We start from the raw sequence: 13,688 nt of genomic DNA on the forward strand, positions 1-13,688 counted from the left end.
GTGCTCATTTTCAAGCTGTTCCAAAGAGAAGTCATGGATATGTTGGATCATATAAATGTCATCCTGTGTTGGAAGATTGGATGTTTGTGAGCAGTGAGATTGAAAGGGACCCTCATTTCCTGATCATGGCCTCTCTATTAAAATCTTCCCCAGATTTGCTCTGCTTTTTCTTTTGTGTCTTTAGTTTGTTGGTCCTGTTAGATGTGTTGGTTTTTGTTATGCCACTGAAATCGGTAAGTTTAAAGAACAGGAGACACAGTATCACATCTTTTATTATAACTGCACTCCTTAAAGTTGCCCATAGCATTTTAAATTTGAGAAGATCAAAAACTATTCATTTTCCTTTGGAAAAAAATAAAACAAGGTTTCAACTAGTGCCGTGTCTTCAGGGAAGCTAAAGGCGTTTGTTTCTGCTTTCCTCTAAGGGCATTCTGATGAGTGCCTGGCATGTGATCCTCTGAAGTGCTCCTGTCCCCGAAGCTGGCAATTAGTCATCTCCTGTGGAGGCACCAAAAGGACACAGCTTAGAGCCGCAGAAGGAAAAGTGGGCCAGAGGACCCGGAGCTGGTTGTTGATGAGGGTCACCAGGCAGGGCGGGCAGAGCAGTTATCTGCCTCCTCCTTTTCCTAGGAAAGACGACAATGCAGCACACAAGCACCAGCAGCCGAGGAGTGCGGGGTGCACCAAATGTACCCTGTGTCCTTTACAAGCCTTGTGTCTCCGGAAATGGTTCTGGACGTGAGTTCAGCTGGTCAGCGTTGGTACACAAGCCCTGTCTGGTTAATGAAAGATCATGACACTGGTGTTCAGCAAGTGGGAACAGAGTGCCTTTGGGGGCTAGATCTGGTTTTCATACTGTGACTCTTAAAAATACGTGATTGCTGTCTCTGTATCTTACAGTCCATTGCTTTACTCCTCTGTTGTAGGTTGGGGCTCACCCCAGGCCCTGAAGTGATGCCTGTTATGTCAGTGCTATTTTTGTATTAAGAAAGCTTTTGAAGACTGAGAATATTTTAGTTATATGTAGGTAATTCCATTTTTAACAGTCACAATCTTTGCTACATTTCCCCCCTCTTAGAAGAGAAAGTGGCTGCCAAGGAATCCTTAAAGAGCATAGATTGAGTGGAAAGGACACAGAACAAAGGAGAGATCCCGCGGGTGAGATGCCGAAGCTCTGTAAATAGCTGTGCTATTTTCCTTTGAAATGTCTGGCGCGCTCTACATAGGACAGTGGTCATGTGCAGAAGGGCTGTGTGCCTATCTCTGTGATGACGCCCTTCAGAGCGCAGCGCAGAGCGGTGCATAGACAGCAGGGCATCTGAATCCTTTACAGTGTTTTAACTATGAAAATGGCAGGCTTTGAAAAACTTAGTGTACTTAGAAACCTAATCCTGCCACATCACCCGCATTTAAGTCATTACTGCTTCACCTGTAATACCCAACCTGTCCGGAAAAAATAAAACGTGAACAAATACTCACTGAGCTGTGCTCCAAAATTCAGAGTATGCTAAGCAAAGCCTACATTTTCTAGCATGAAACTGGCATAGAAATGTGAGGTTTTGCTGCCTCTCATTACCTAGAACCCTAGGTGATTCTATATTCTGTGGGCAAAAGCCTACATATCTCTCATGGTGTACCTCCAGTGAAAAATTGGCCATAAAATTTGCTTAATTACTACGGCCAAATTAATCGTTCCCTTCATGGTAGTCCCACAGTTGTTCTCTTTAGCAGCAATTTCGCTCCATCTCCTTTAAAAATGTTTTTATTTGTGATTCTGTTATTGTCTGTTTCCCATTTTGATTAGAACTTCTCGTGCAAGGCTCAGGTACAAGCTGATTGATTGTCACAGGTGGGCCCACCTTTAAATTCCACCTGGTGCTTCAATACTTCGTTAGAGTTATTTGGCACCTGCTGTATGCAGGGCACAGTATTATATAATTGCAAGAGGGTATAGATGCCGGAGATGGGTTCTGCTCATCAGTTTTTCAAGATGTGAAAATTTAGTGTCCCGGTCAAAACCATTTTAGCAACTGAAAAATCATAGCCATTTTATGAAAATGCCTTCAAAAACAATAATGCTATTTTTAGTGCCTTACAGCTATGAAGCCATTCTGTTCACTTAAAAAGCATGTATTAGATGTAACAAGTTTCTTGGCATTTGGCATGTTTTATATATAAGATAAAAAATTGAAATGTTTTTATTTTCTGCATCAAGGTTGGGAATAGGAACCTGAAGGTGGAGTGAGTTGGGAAGAGGTGCTTAGTAAGTTTCCTGGATTTTTGTCCTACCTATAGAGAAAAATCTAGGATTTAAATGTTAATATGAATTCAAGAATGAAATCACCTGAGAGATGATGCTGAGAGAAAGTAAAGACCTAAGTGAAAGAAGAGAGAAGTCCTGTTGTTAGGTTACAAGACTTGCTCTTGGTAAAGTGGCATTCTCACCAAATTAATATGTAGATTCAATGTGTCTCATTGGATATTTGCTTTAAATTGACTCTATTTCATTTGGAAATGAAAAGGACCCACAAAAGTAAAAACAGCTTTGAAAATGAGGGGAAAAGTTGGAAGACTAACACTACCTGATTCCCAGAATTACAAGGGTACTTCAACAGTTGATGAAAATGGAATTAAAAGAGAAGTTTATTTTGTTGCGAAAATTTTTAAACACCATCATACAAGGGACCTTTAGAAAAGTTGGTAGAGGAGCTGGCACTGTGGCTTAGAGGTTTAAGCTGCCATCTGCAGTGCCGGCATCCACATGGAAGCCGGTTCAAGTCCCGGATGCTCACTTCAAACCCAGCTCTCTGCTAATGTGTCTGGGAAGCAGCAGAGAATGGCCCAAGTCCTTGGGAAGCCTAGAAGAGGCTCCAGCTTTCACCTGGGCTAGCCCTGGCCTTTGCAGCCATTTGGGGAGTCAACCAGCAGATGGAACACCTCTCTGTTGGTCTCTGCTTCTCTCTCTAACTCTGCCTTTCAAGTAAATAAATAGTTACTTTTTTAAAGTTGGTAGAATATACATGTCATGAAAAACTATGTATAAATTTAAATTTTTGCACCAATACTTAGCTTTTAATTCCGTTTCCCACAAATTTTTGAAGTACTTTCATTTCATAAATGGTAAATCAAGACAGTGTGGTAGTGGGATGAATATCACCAAATAAACCAATGGACATCCAGAAATAAACCCATATACACCCTCAGATATGCACAACTGATTTGTGACAAGGGTGCAAAAGCAGTTCAGTTTTCCGAGAGAATTAGAGGAAGTTGAAATAATTGGATATCCATATACAAAGAGTAAAAATCCTTTACTCAGCAATCATCTCATATATGAAAATGGATCATCATTTAAATTTATAATAGAACACAGTATTAGAACTACAGTACTCCCAGAAAGTAGGAGAAAGTCCTTGTGACTTTGGATTAGGCAAAAATATTTTAGTTACAACGCCAAAAATATGACATAAAGGAGCAGATTGCTAAATTGGTCTTTATCAATATTAAAGACTTCTGTTCTTCAGAAGACACTGTTATGAGAATGAAAAGGTGAGCCACAGACTGGGAGAAAATATTAAAGTCATTTATTTGATAAACTATTTGAATGCAGAATATATAACTCTCAAAACTCAATAGTACAAAAACAGCCAATTTGAAAAGTAGACAGGAGATCCCAGCAAACATTTACCAGAGATACAGTTGGCAGTAAGAATATGAAGATGTTCAACTTCATTAATCACTAGAAAAATAGAAATTAACATCATGAGACACCACCTATTAGAGTTGCTATAATTGGAAGGGGACACAGTGGTACAGGGGTTAAGCCACTGCCTGGGATGCCAGCATCTGAAACTGGAGTGCTGGTTTGAGTCCTGGCTGCTCCACTTCTGATCCACCTCCCGGCTAATGTGCCTGGAAAGGCAGAGGAAGATGGCCCAAGTACTTGGGCCTCTGCCACCGATGTGGGAGACAAGGGTGGAGTTCCTGGATCCTGATTTTGGCCTGGACCAGTCCTGGCCATTGAGTCCATTTGGGAAATGAACCAGAAGATGAAATTTCTCACTCACTCGCTCTCTCTCTTAAAAAATAATAATAAAGAATTGTTAAAATTGGAGGACTGACAATGCCAAATGATGGTGAAAATGTAGAGGAACTGAAATTGTCAGACAGTGGTAAGAGTAATTAAAATGCCACAATGACTTCAGAAAACAATCTGGCAGTTTCTGTGAAAGCTAAATGGGGAGCTGGCATTGTGGTGCAACAGGTTAAGCCACTGTTTTCCACAGCCTGTATTGCTGCATGGATTTGAGTCCTGGCTGCTCTGCTTTCAATCCAGCTTCCTGCTAATGTGCCTGGAAGGCAGTGGGAAATGGCCCAGGTGTCTGGACCTCTGCCACCATGTGGGAGATCAGGGTGGAGTTCCTGGATCCTGGCTTCAGTCTTGCCCAGATCCAGCTGCTTTGGCCATTTGAAGTGTGTCTGTATCTGTCAGTCAGTCTTTGTCTCTCACTCACTGTGCCTTTCAAGTTGATGAAAATAAACATTTGCAAGAAGTTAAATGACCATCCCCTAAATGATGTAGTCATTTTACTCCTAGTTATTTTTTTAAAAAATGAAATCCACAGAACTGCACACAAATAATCATACAAGCTTGAAGCAGCCGATATGTCCATCAGTAGGAGAAAAAACAAACTGCAGTGTATCCACACAATAGAATACCATTCAGCAGGTGTTTGGCCTAGCAGTTACGATGCCTGCATCCCATCTCAGAGTACCTGAGTTTGATACCCGCCTCTGCCTCCTCACTCCAGCTTCCTGATAAAGTGTATTCTGTGAGGCAGCCAGCAGTGATGGCTTGTTTAGTTGGGTCCCTGGCACCTACTTGGGAGACCTGGATTGAGTTTCCAGCTCCTGACTTTAGCCTGGCCTACTACTGGCCATTGCAGGCTTTTGTGGAATGAGTCAGAATGGGAGTATTCTGTCTCTTGCTGTCCTCAAAGTTTTTTTTTAAAGTCTAAGAAAAAAAGAGAGAAATGACCTACTGATACATATTACAGTGGTTGAATGTGTCATTACGCTGAGTGGCGGAAGCCATACTCCGTCTCCCACCCTCAACCCCATGGTGAATGATTACATTCATATACAATTCTAGAAAATTCAAACCAATCTGTGATTTCCTAGGGATTGCGGGATATGAAGGAGGACTGGAGGGATGGGTGTAAAAGGGAGAAAGAATACTTTTGGAGGTGCTGGATATGTCAATTATCTTTCTTGTAGTGATGACAGAGACAGGGATCTTCCATGCACGGATTCACTCCCATACACCCAAAACAGCTGGGGCCAAGCCAGGTGAAGCTTAGGAACTTGGAACTCAGTCTTGGTCACACACATGCGTGGCAGGAAACCAAGTATTTGAGCCATCACCTGCTGCCTCCCAGGGTGCACACCAGCAGGAATCTGGAATTGAGAGTTCAGCAGGCACTCTGATATGGGTATCTTAACTGCTGTGTCAACCACCCCCCCCCCAACCCCCTTCAGTTTTATAGCAATAAAAGTTAAACACTGAGGGCCACTTCATTCAGCCATGTAGGTTATGGGCTGTCCAAGGGACGTTAAGCCATAAAAGTGAGTGGATCTTAAATCTAGCTTGTTCCAATCTATGGGCTCTAGCATGGGGTATGTTTGTCTGAGAAAGGGACAGAGTCTTCTTCACATGCCTTCAGGAAAGATGGTAACCATTTTCTGCAACATTATTGCCTGGAGTCAGCAAACTTCTTGTGAGTGTGTTTCCCCTCAAAGAAAGCCAGCAAGTATTCAGTTGAGGTTTGTATTTAACCAAATTCTGCTGTGTCTAGCAGTGTGTGCAGCAAGAGGAGCAGCTACTCCTGCTGCCTGTGTGATGCATCGTCCTCTCCAGTTCACTCTGTTGGAACTGTTAAGATGCATGTGGTTTTTTTTTTCTCCCTTTGGGGGATGCCTGGTGTCTGTACTGTGTTTGGATTCCATTATGAATGTTCCCAGCCTAGATTTCTGTGTCTCTGTTGCAATAAAAAATTTGGACAAAGGACACTCTGTGGCTCCTGTGACCGAGTTTTTGCTCTCCTTGAATCATGAAATTCCTAAATGGGAATTAAACCTTCTCACTTCCAAAGAGATGAATCATGGTTTAGAAGAGTCAACTTTAACACAAATAGAAAACATTCGATAGTCACAACTGACCTTCAAATAAGTGATAGTCATCTTATTTCTCTTAAGCGTTGAGTCACCAGCTGAATTTATACCAAGTACAGAGCTGATGGCACTGGGTAGCCCAACAGTGATGAATTTGGGTGGAAGTTATTGACAGAAAGATTCTCTTTGGAAACCTTCAACCTTTGAAATATATACTGTGCCCTCCTATTTCTTTTATGTGGAGCACATTCGCTCCCTCCACCTTTTTTTTCCCCCTAAGGAAACTTAACTCATCTCTTTCCCTGTTACAGATGCGGACAACTCGCAAGGTCTCTGTGTGGCCAGTGGGCCTGGTTGGCGGACGACGCTATGAACGTCCATTGGTGGAAAACGGCAAAGTCGTTGGTTGGTACACCGGCTGGAGGGCAGACAGGCCTTTCGCCATCGACATGGCAGGTGAGGGTGTAGACGGTAGAAGGTGTGTTCCTGACTGTTCTCCTGATGCTTGCTTTTACGACAGTGCAACAGAAGGACGAAGCTTTAAAAGACTAATTTGGATAAAGTCAGATCGTATTTATCAGATGAAATATTTCAGCAAGGCTTCAAAATAGCCTCCTTGGTTATTTCAAGTGGGAAATGACTTTATGATCATGATCAGTGTGATGGCCATGCCGTGGGTCCATCACACTGCATCATGGGAGGAGACAAAGAAAGGCATTGTTCTCAGCATTTAACATTTATTTCGAGGGCACAGGCATGGTAACCCCAGCCACACCCCTTGGTGTTAAGTCTACAGCCACAGTTGATTAGAAAATGCTTGTGCTGTTCTGTCTTGTCATATGTCTATCCCCTTATCCAACAGATATTTTTGTGCCAAATCCTAAGTCAGACAGTGGGGGCTCCTAACGGCTCCATTAGCTGGACCATTTGGGTTCTCCTCTCTAGAAGACTTATTGATACGGCAACATACATCACATGTTTATTGATAAATCTAATAATATAAAATTGACAAGTCTTTTTAATATTTATTTGATAAATGTAGTGCCTTACTGATACGTTTCAAAACTAAAATATAAAAATCAGACTGCTGGTTCTTTAAGCATTTGTATTAACTTTGAGTCTAGCTGCCTTTTAAAGTTTTATTCCCTGATGAATCAACCGAATTGCATTAGATCTGTAGCAGACCACAAGTTCTAAAACGCTGCTTTATCATAAGAGACTTGAATTCCGTGGGTTATATAAAACGATGCTGTGATAACTGTGGAAGGATGTAGTTTGAAACATGAGGCTTAGAGGCAAAGGGCGGGGGGGGGGGGGGCTGACATCTATAACCCAGAAGATGAAAGCAGAAAGGCTTCAAAATTGATCTCATCAATCTTCAGCTCTGAAGTGCAGCTCCGCCTGTCTGTCAGCCTGTGCTTGCCCAATTTTTTGTGCCTGTTTTCCAACAGCAGTCAAAATTTCTATGCTCAGAATTCTTATGGGGTGAAGGCTGTGCTCTGAACTGAATTCACTGCCTTTATTCTGACGCCACTGCAGATTTGAGAGGGCAAGGAGTAAGTCATGGGCAAGGCTCTCATGGATGGCCATGCTGTGGGTCCAGCACACTGCATCATGGGAGGAGACAAAGAAGGGCATTGTTCTCAGCATTTAACACTTATTTTGAGAGCACCAGCATGGTAACCCTAGCCACATCCTTTGGTGTTAAGTTTACAGCCACAGAGCTGAGCTGGCATCACAACCAGAGCATTTACCTGGGGGTGGACAAAAAGGCACATGAACTATCCTTGGGAGGCCCTGAGGACTCTCAGAGAGGCCTTTCTGAAACTCAGTCTTGAGTCTGTGGCTCTGAATGAGGCCAACCTCCAAGTGTTTTTAAATCCAGGCCTCCCTCCCTCCCTCTCTCCCTCCCTCTCTCTCTCTCTCTCTCTCTCTTTTTTTTTTTTTTTTTTTTTTTTTTTTTTTTTTTGACAAGCATAGTGGGTGAGAGAGAGAGAGAGAAAGGTCTTCCTTTTCCATTGGTTCACCCTCCAATGGCTGCTGTGGCCAGCGCACTGCGCTGATCCAAAGCCAAGAGCCAGGTGCTTCTCCTGGTCTCCCATGCGGGTGCAGGGCCGAAGGACTCCGGCCATCCTCCACTGCCTTCCCGGGCCACAGCAGAGAGCTGGAATGGAAGAGGGGCAACTGGGACAGAATCCTGCGCCCCGACCAGGACTAGAACCCGGGGTGCCAGCACCGTAGGCGAAGGATTAGCCTAGTAAGCCATGGTGCCGGCCAGGCCTCTTCTTTTTTTTTTATTGCAACCTAATATATCTTTTTTTTCAACTTTTATTTAATATATTTCCAAAGTACAACTTTTGGATTACAGTGGCTTTTCCCCCCATAACCTCCCTCCCACCCGCAACCATCCCATCTCCCACTCCCTTTCCATTCCCATTCTTCATCAAGATTCATTTTCAATTATCTTTATATACAGAAGATCAACTTAGTATATATTAAGTAAAGATTTCAACAGACTGCACCCACACAGACACACAAAGTATAGAGTACTGTTTGAGTGGTAGTTTTACCATTAATTTGCATAGTACAACATATTAAGGACACAGATCCTACATGGGGAGTAGGTGCACAGTGACTCCTGTAGTTGATTTAACAATTGACACTCTTATTTATGACATCAGGAATCACCCGAGGCTCTTGTCATGAGCTGCCAAGACTATGGAAGCCTCTTGAGTTCACAGAAACCAATCTTATTTAGACAAGGCCATAGTCAAAGTGGAAGTTCTCTCCTCCCTTCAGAGAAAGGTACCTCCTTCTTTGATGGCCTGTACTTTCCACTGGGATCTCACTCACAGAGATCTTTCATTTAGGTCATTTTTTTGCCAGAGTGTCTTGGCTTTCCATGCCTGAGAAACTCCCATGGGCTTTTTACCCAGATCTGAATGCATTAAGGGCTGATTCTGAGGCCAGGGTGCTGTTTAGGACATCTGCCATTCTATGAGTCTGCTGTGTATCCCGCTTCCCATGTTGGATTATTCTCTCCTTTTTAATTCTATCATTTAGTATTAACAGACACTAGTATTGTTTATGTGATCCCTTTGACACTTTATCCTATCTTTATGATCAATTATGAACTTAAACTAATCACTTTGACTAGTGAGATGGCATTGGTACATGCCACCTTGATAGGATTGAATTGGAATCCCCCGGCACGTTTCTAACTCTACCACTAGGGATAGTGAGCATGTCCCGAACTGTACATCTCCCTTTTCTCTTATTCCCACACTTATATTTAACAGCAATCACTTTTCAGTTAAATTTAAACACCTAAGAATAATTGTTTTAATTAAAGAGTTCAACTAATAGTATTAAGTAGAACAAAAGAATACTAAAAGGAATAAAATAGTAAGTTGTTCCTGGATAGTCAAGACAAGGCCTGATCAAGTCGTTCTCATAGTGTCTGTTTCACTTCTACAGGTTTCCTTTTAGGTGCTCAGTTAGTTGTCACCGATCAGGGAGAACATATGATATTTGTCCCTTTGGGACTGGCTTATTTCACTCAGCATGATGTTCCAGATTCCTCCATGTTGTTGCAAATGACCGGATTTCTTTTTTTTTTTTTTTACTGCTGTGTAGTATTCTATAGAGTACATGTCCCATAATTTCTTTATCCAGTCTTCTATTGGTGGGCATTAAGGTTGATTCTAGGTTTTAGCTATTGTGAATTGAGCTACAATAAACATTGAGGTGCAGACAGCTCTTTTATTTGCCAATTTAATTTCCTTTGGATAAATTCCAAGGAATGGGATGGCTGGGTCTTGTGATAGGGCTATATTCAGGTTTCTGAGGAATCTCCAAACTGACTTCCATAGTGGCTTGACCAGTTTGCATTCCCACCAGCAGTGGGTTAGTGTCCCTTTTTCCCCCACATCCTCGCCAGCATCTGTTGTTGGTAGATTTCTGTATGTAAGCCATTCTAACTGGGGTGAGGTGAAACCTCATTGTGGTTTTGATTAGCATTTCCCTGATGGCTAGTTATCCTGAACATTTTTTCATGTGTCTATTAGCCGTTTGGATTTACTCTTTGGAAAAATGTCTATTTAGGACCTTGGCCCATCTCTTAAGTGGATTGTTTTGTTGTTGTGGAGTTTCTTGATCTCTTTGTAGATTCTAGTTATTAATCTTTTTCGGTTGCATAGTTTGCAAATATTTTGCCTCATTCTGTCGATTGCCTCTTCACTTTCCTGTTTTTTTTGCATTAGAGAAACTTCTCAATTTGATGTAACCCCAGTTGTTAATTTTGGCTTTGACTGCCTGTGCCTCTGGGGTCCTTTCCAAGAAGTCTTTGCCTGTGCCTGTATCTTGTAGGGTTTCTCTAATGTTCTCTAGTAATTTGATCATGTCAGGTAGTAGATTTAGATCTTTAATCCATGTTGAGTGGATTTTTGTGTAAGGTGTAAGGTAGGGGTCTTGCTTCATGCTTTGCATGTGAAAATCCAATTTTCCCAGCACCATGTGTTGAATAGACTGTCCTTGCTCCAGGAATTTGCTTTAGATCCTTGATCAAATATAAGTTGGCTGTAGGAAATCCAGGCCTCTTGATGACCAAAAATGTACTCGAGCAAAAAATGTAGAGGTCACTGGGCCGAGTGTTATAGTGCAGTGGATTAAGCTGCCACCTGCAATGCCAGCATCCCATGAGTACTGGTTCAATTCTTGGCTGTTCCACTTCCAATCCAGCTCCCTGCTAATGTACCTGGGAAAGCAGGGGGAGACGGCACTAGTGCTTGAGCCCCTGTCATTCATGTGGGAGACCCAGATGGAGTTCCAGGCTCCTGGCTGTGACCTGGCCTAGCCCTGGCCATTGCAGTCATTTGGGGAATGAACCAGCAGATGGAAAAAAAAATCTTTTTGTCTCTCTCTCTTTCCCTCTCTTTATCTGTAACTCTGCCTTTAAAATAAATAAATCTTGAGAAAAGAAAATGTAGAGATCATTAGGGAAAGTCTTTTACTTCTTTTGGACTTGGTTCTCTCTTGTGAAATGCGCAGTCACATCAGATGGCTCAAATGTATCCTTCCATTTCCTCATCTCCCAACTACCCTGAGCAGCTCAGAGGAAAGCCCAAGTCCCAGAGTTCTCAGTAAGAACTTGTGGCTGCTGCTAAAGCCGAGGACACACGTTTGAGCTTGATCATTCCCTGAGTCTTGTTTCTACACACATCCCCCAGACATGTCCCCTCACACAGGATTTCTGCCCCGATATCTTGCACAGGTAACTTCAAAGTGAGGACAACTTGGGTAAGTCTTTCTGGATTTTAACACAAGAACTCTTCATATCAAGTATCCAATAAATTTATTGAATATTTGCATTGATTCCCCCCAGAATTTGGGTCCAAACTTATAATTCAAAAATTCAATAAAGGCACATCAGTTTTATGTACTAGGACAAGATATTTGATGCTCTTTCATTGCTAAATTCTATGGGAAATTTTTATTTAGGATATGACCAATATTTGCATTTTTCTAAAAATTTCAATATGCTTTCAAAGCAGAATAAAAGAATACCAATAAGAATAAAACACAAGTTGTTTTCTTTGTTTTCATTATACTGATTTCAAAGTAGGAATAAAATGTTTGACTCTAAGAAAACAACTTTTGCCACACTCAGTTTTCTTTACTCATGTCTTTATATCTTAATTTTCAGTAAATTATTGTTATTCCTTGAAGTCTTTGATTTGTAAGTGATTTAGTTGGTAAGACCATGATTCTTTTCTTTGAAAAAAGTTTATTCTGGTTTAGAGTCTTTACAATATTCTTTTATATTCTGCGGGAGAGGGCAAAGACCTTTTAGGCTGTTAGATCCAAATGATGCTTCCTACCACATTTTCTTTTTCATATTTTTTTAAAAAAGATTTATCTTTTATTTATTTGAAAGGCAGAGTTACAGAGAGGAAGTGGGGGAGAGAGAGAGAGAGAGATTGAGATTGAGATTCTTTCGTGCACCGGTTCACTCCCCAAATGGCCACAATGGCTGGAGCGGGGCTGATCCAAAACCAGGAGACCGGAGCTTCTTTCAGGTCTCCCATGTGTGTGCAGGGGCCCAAGCACTTGGGCCATCTGCAGCTGCTTTCCCAGGCACATGAGAAGAAAGCTGGGTTGGAAGTGGAGAATCTGGGTCTTGAAGTGGCACCCATTTGGGATACCAGTGTCGTGGGTGGTAGCTTAACCCAGTATGCCAAAATGCCTGCCCCTATATTTAGATTTTTATTTACTTTCATTTATTTGGAAGGCAGAGATACAGAGATCTTTCAGCAGCTGGTTCACTCTTCAAGTGCCCATAACAGCCAGGACCAGGACAGACAGAATCCAGGAGCCTGGAACTCGGTCCAGATGTCCTGTGTAAGTGGTAGAAACCTGAGTACTTGAAACAAAAATACAGATTAGTAAGAAGCTGGGTCAGAAGCATAGGCAGGAATTGAAGCTAGCACTCCACTGTGGGACACGGGCATCCCAAATGACATCTCAAGGGCTGTCCCAAACACCTGCCTCTCCTACCACATTTTTTAAGTGACCTGTGTACACACACATGCACACAAACCCCTCCTGCGGGGCTGGGGAACCTTTCTTCTGCCAAGGGCCATTTGGCTATTTGTAGTATCATTCACAGACCATACAAAATTATCAACTTTAAAAATTAGCCTGCTATAGATTTATTGAATTTTGATTGCCGTGGCAAGGCCAGACCAAATGATTTCCAGGGCCTTCTATGGCCTGGGGTCCAGACGTTTTCCACCCCAGCAAGGGAGAGAAGGAGCCTGAGGGGCCACTTCCCTGCTGAGCCTAGAGTGATCTGAGGAGCACTACCTAGCAAATGTTTTGTGATAGCTGAGTAAGGGCTGTTTGGAATCTGGATCTCTCTTGGATTTACAATGCAAATGAAGAAAAATGAAACTTAGACCACTCCACTTCCAATCCAGTTCTCTGTTACTGCACCTGGGATGGCAGCAGAAGATGGCCCAAGTGCTTGGTCCCCTGTACCCACTTGGGAGACCCAGATGGAGTTCCTGGTTCCTGGATTTGACCTGGCCCACCCTAGCCATTCCAGCCATTTGGGGAGTGAACCAGCAGATATAAGATATTCTCCCTCTCCCTCCCCTGCTCCCATCATTCTGCCTTTCAAATACGTAAATCTTTAAGCAAGAGATAATGAAACTTAGCTCAAATGTCACATTTCCGCCTAAATCTTTAAACGAGAGATAATGAAACTTTAAGAACTCAAATGTCACATTTCCACAGCTGTCTTGCTCTGAGCAGTGGAGCACCATTCAGCCATAGCCCTCAAAACCTATCCTGGAAAGTTGGGTATAACCCATCGCTAGAAGTTCATGTGCAGATCAGATACGGGAACTGTGACATTTCAAGCTATTTGGGCAGCTCCGACTTAAGCTGTATTGCTGTGTCAGACTCTCCCAATGCTGAAAGTTTGCTCTCAGATGATATCAAACATCGTTCTGAAA

At 42.4% G+C, this 13,688-nt stretch overlaps 1 protein-coding gene across 1 annotated transcript in view; it reads left to right on the forward strand.

Annotated features, from left to right (window-relative positions):
• B3GAT2 (beta-1,3-glucuronyltransferase 2) overlaps positions 1–13,688 on the forward strand; it is a 96,093-nt gene that overhangs the window by 51,800 nt on the left and 30,605 nt on the right. The window contains exon 2 of the mRNA XM_002714531.6: positions 6,483–6,627. Coding sequence (XP_002714577.1) covers positions 6,483–6,627 — 145 coding nt within the window. The remainder of the gene's footprint in view (positions 1–6,482; positions 6,628–13,688) is intronic.

This window comes from Oryctolagus cuniculus, chromosome 5 (assembly GCF_051225735.1).
Source record: "Oryctolagus cuniculus isolate XC-2025 breed Fujian yellow rabbit chromosome 5, ASM5122573v1, whole genome shotgun sequence".
NCBI lineage: Eukaryota > Metazoa > Chordata > Mammalia > Lagomorpha > Leporidae > Oryctolagus > Oryctolagus cuniculus.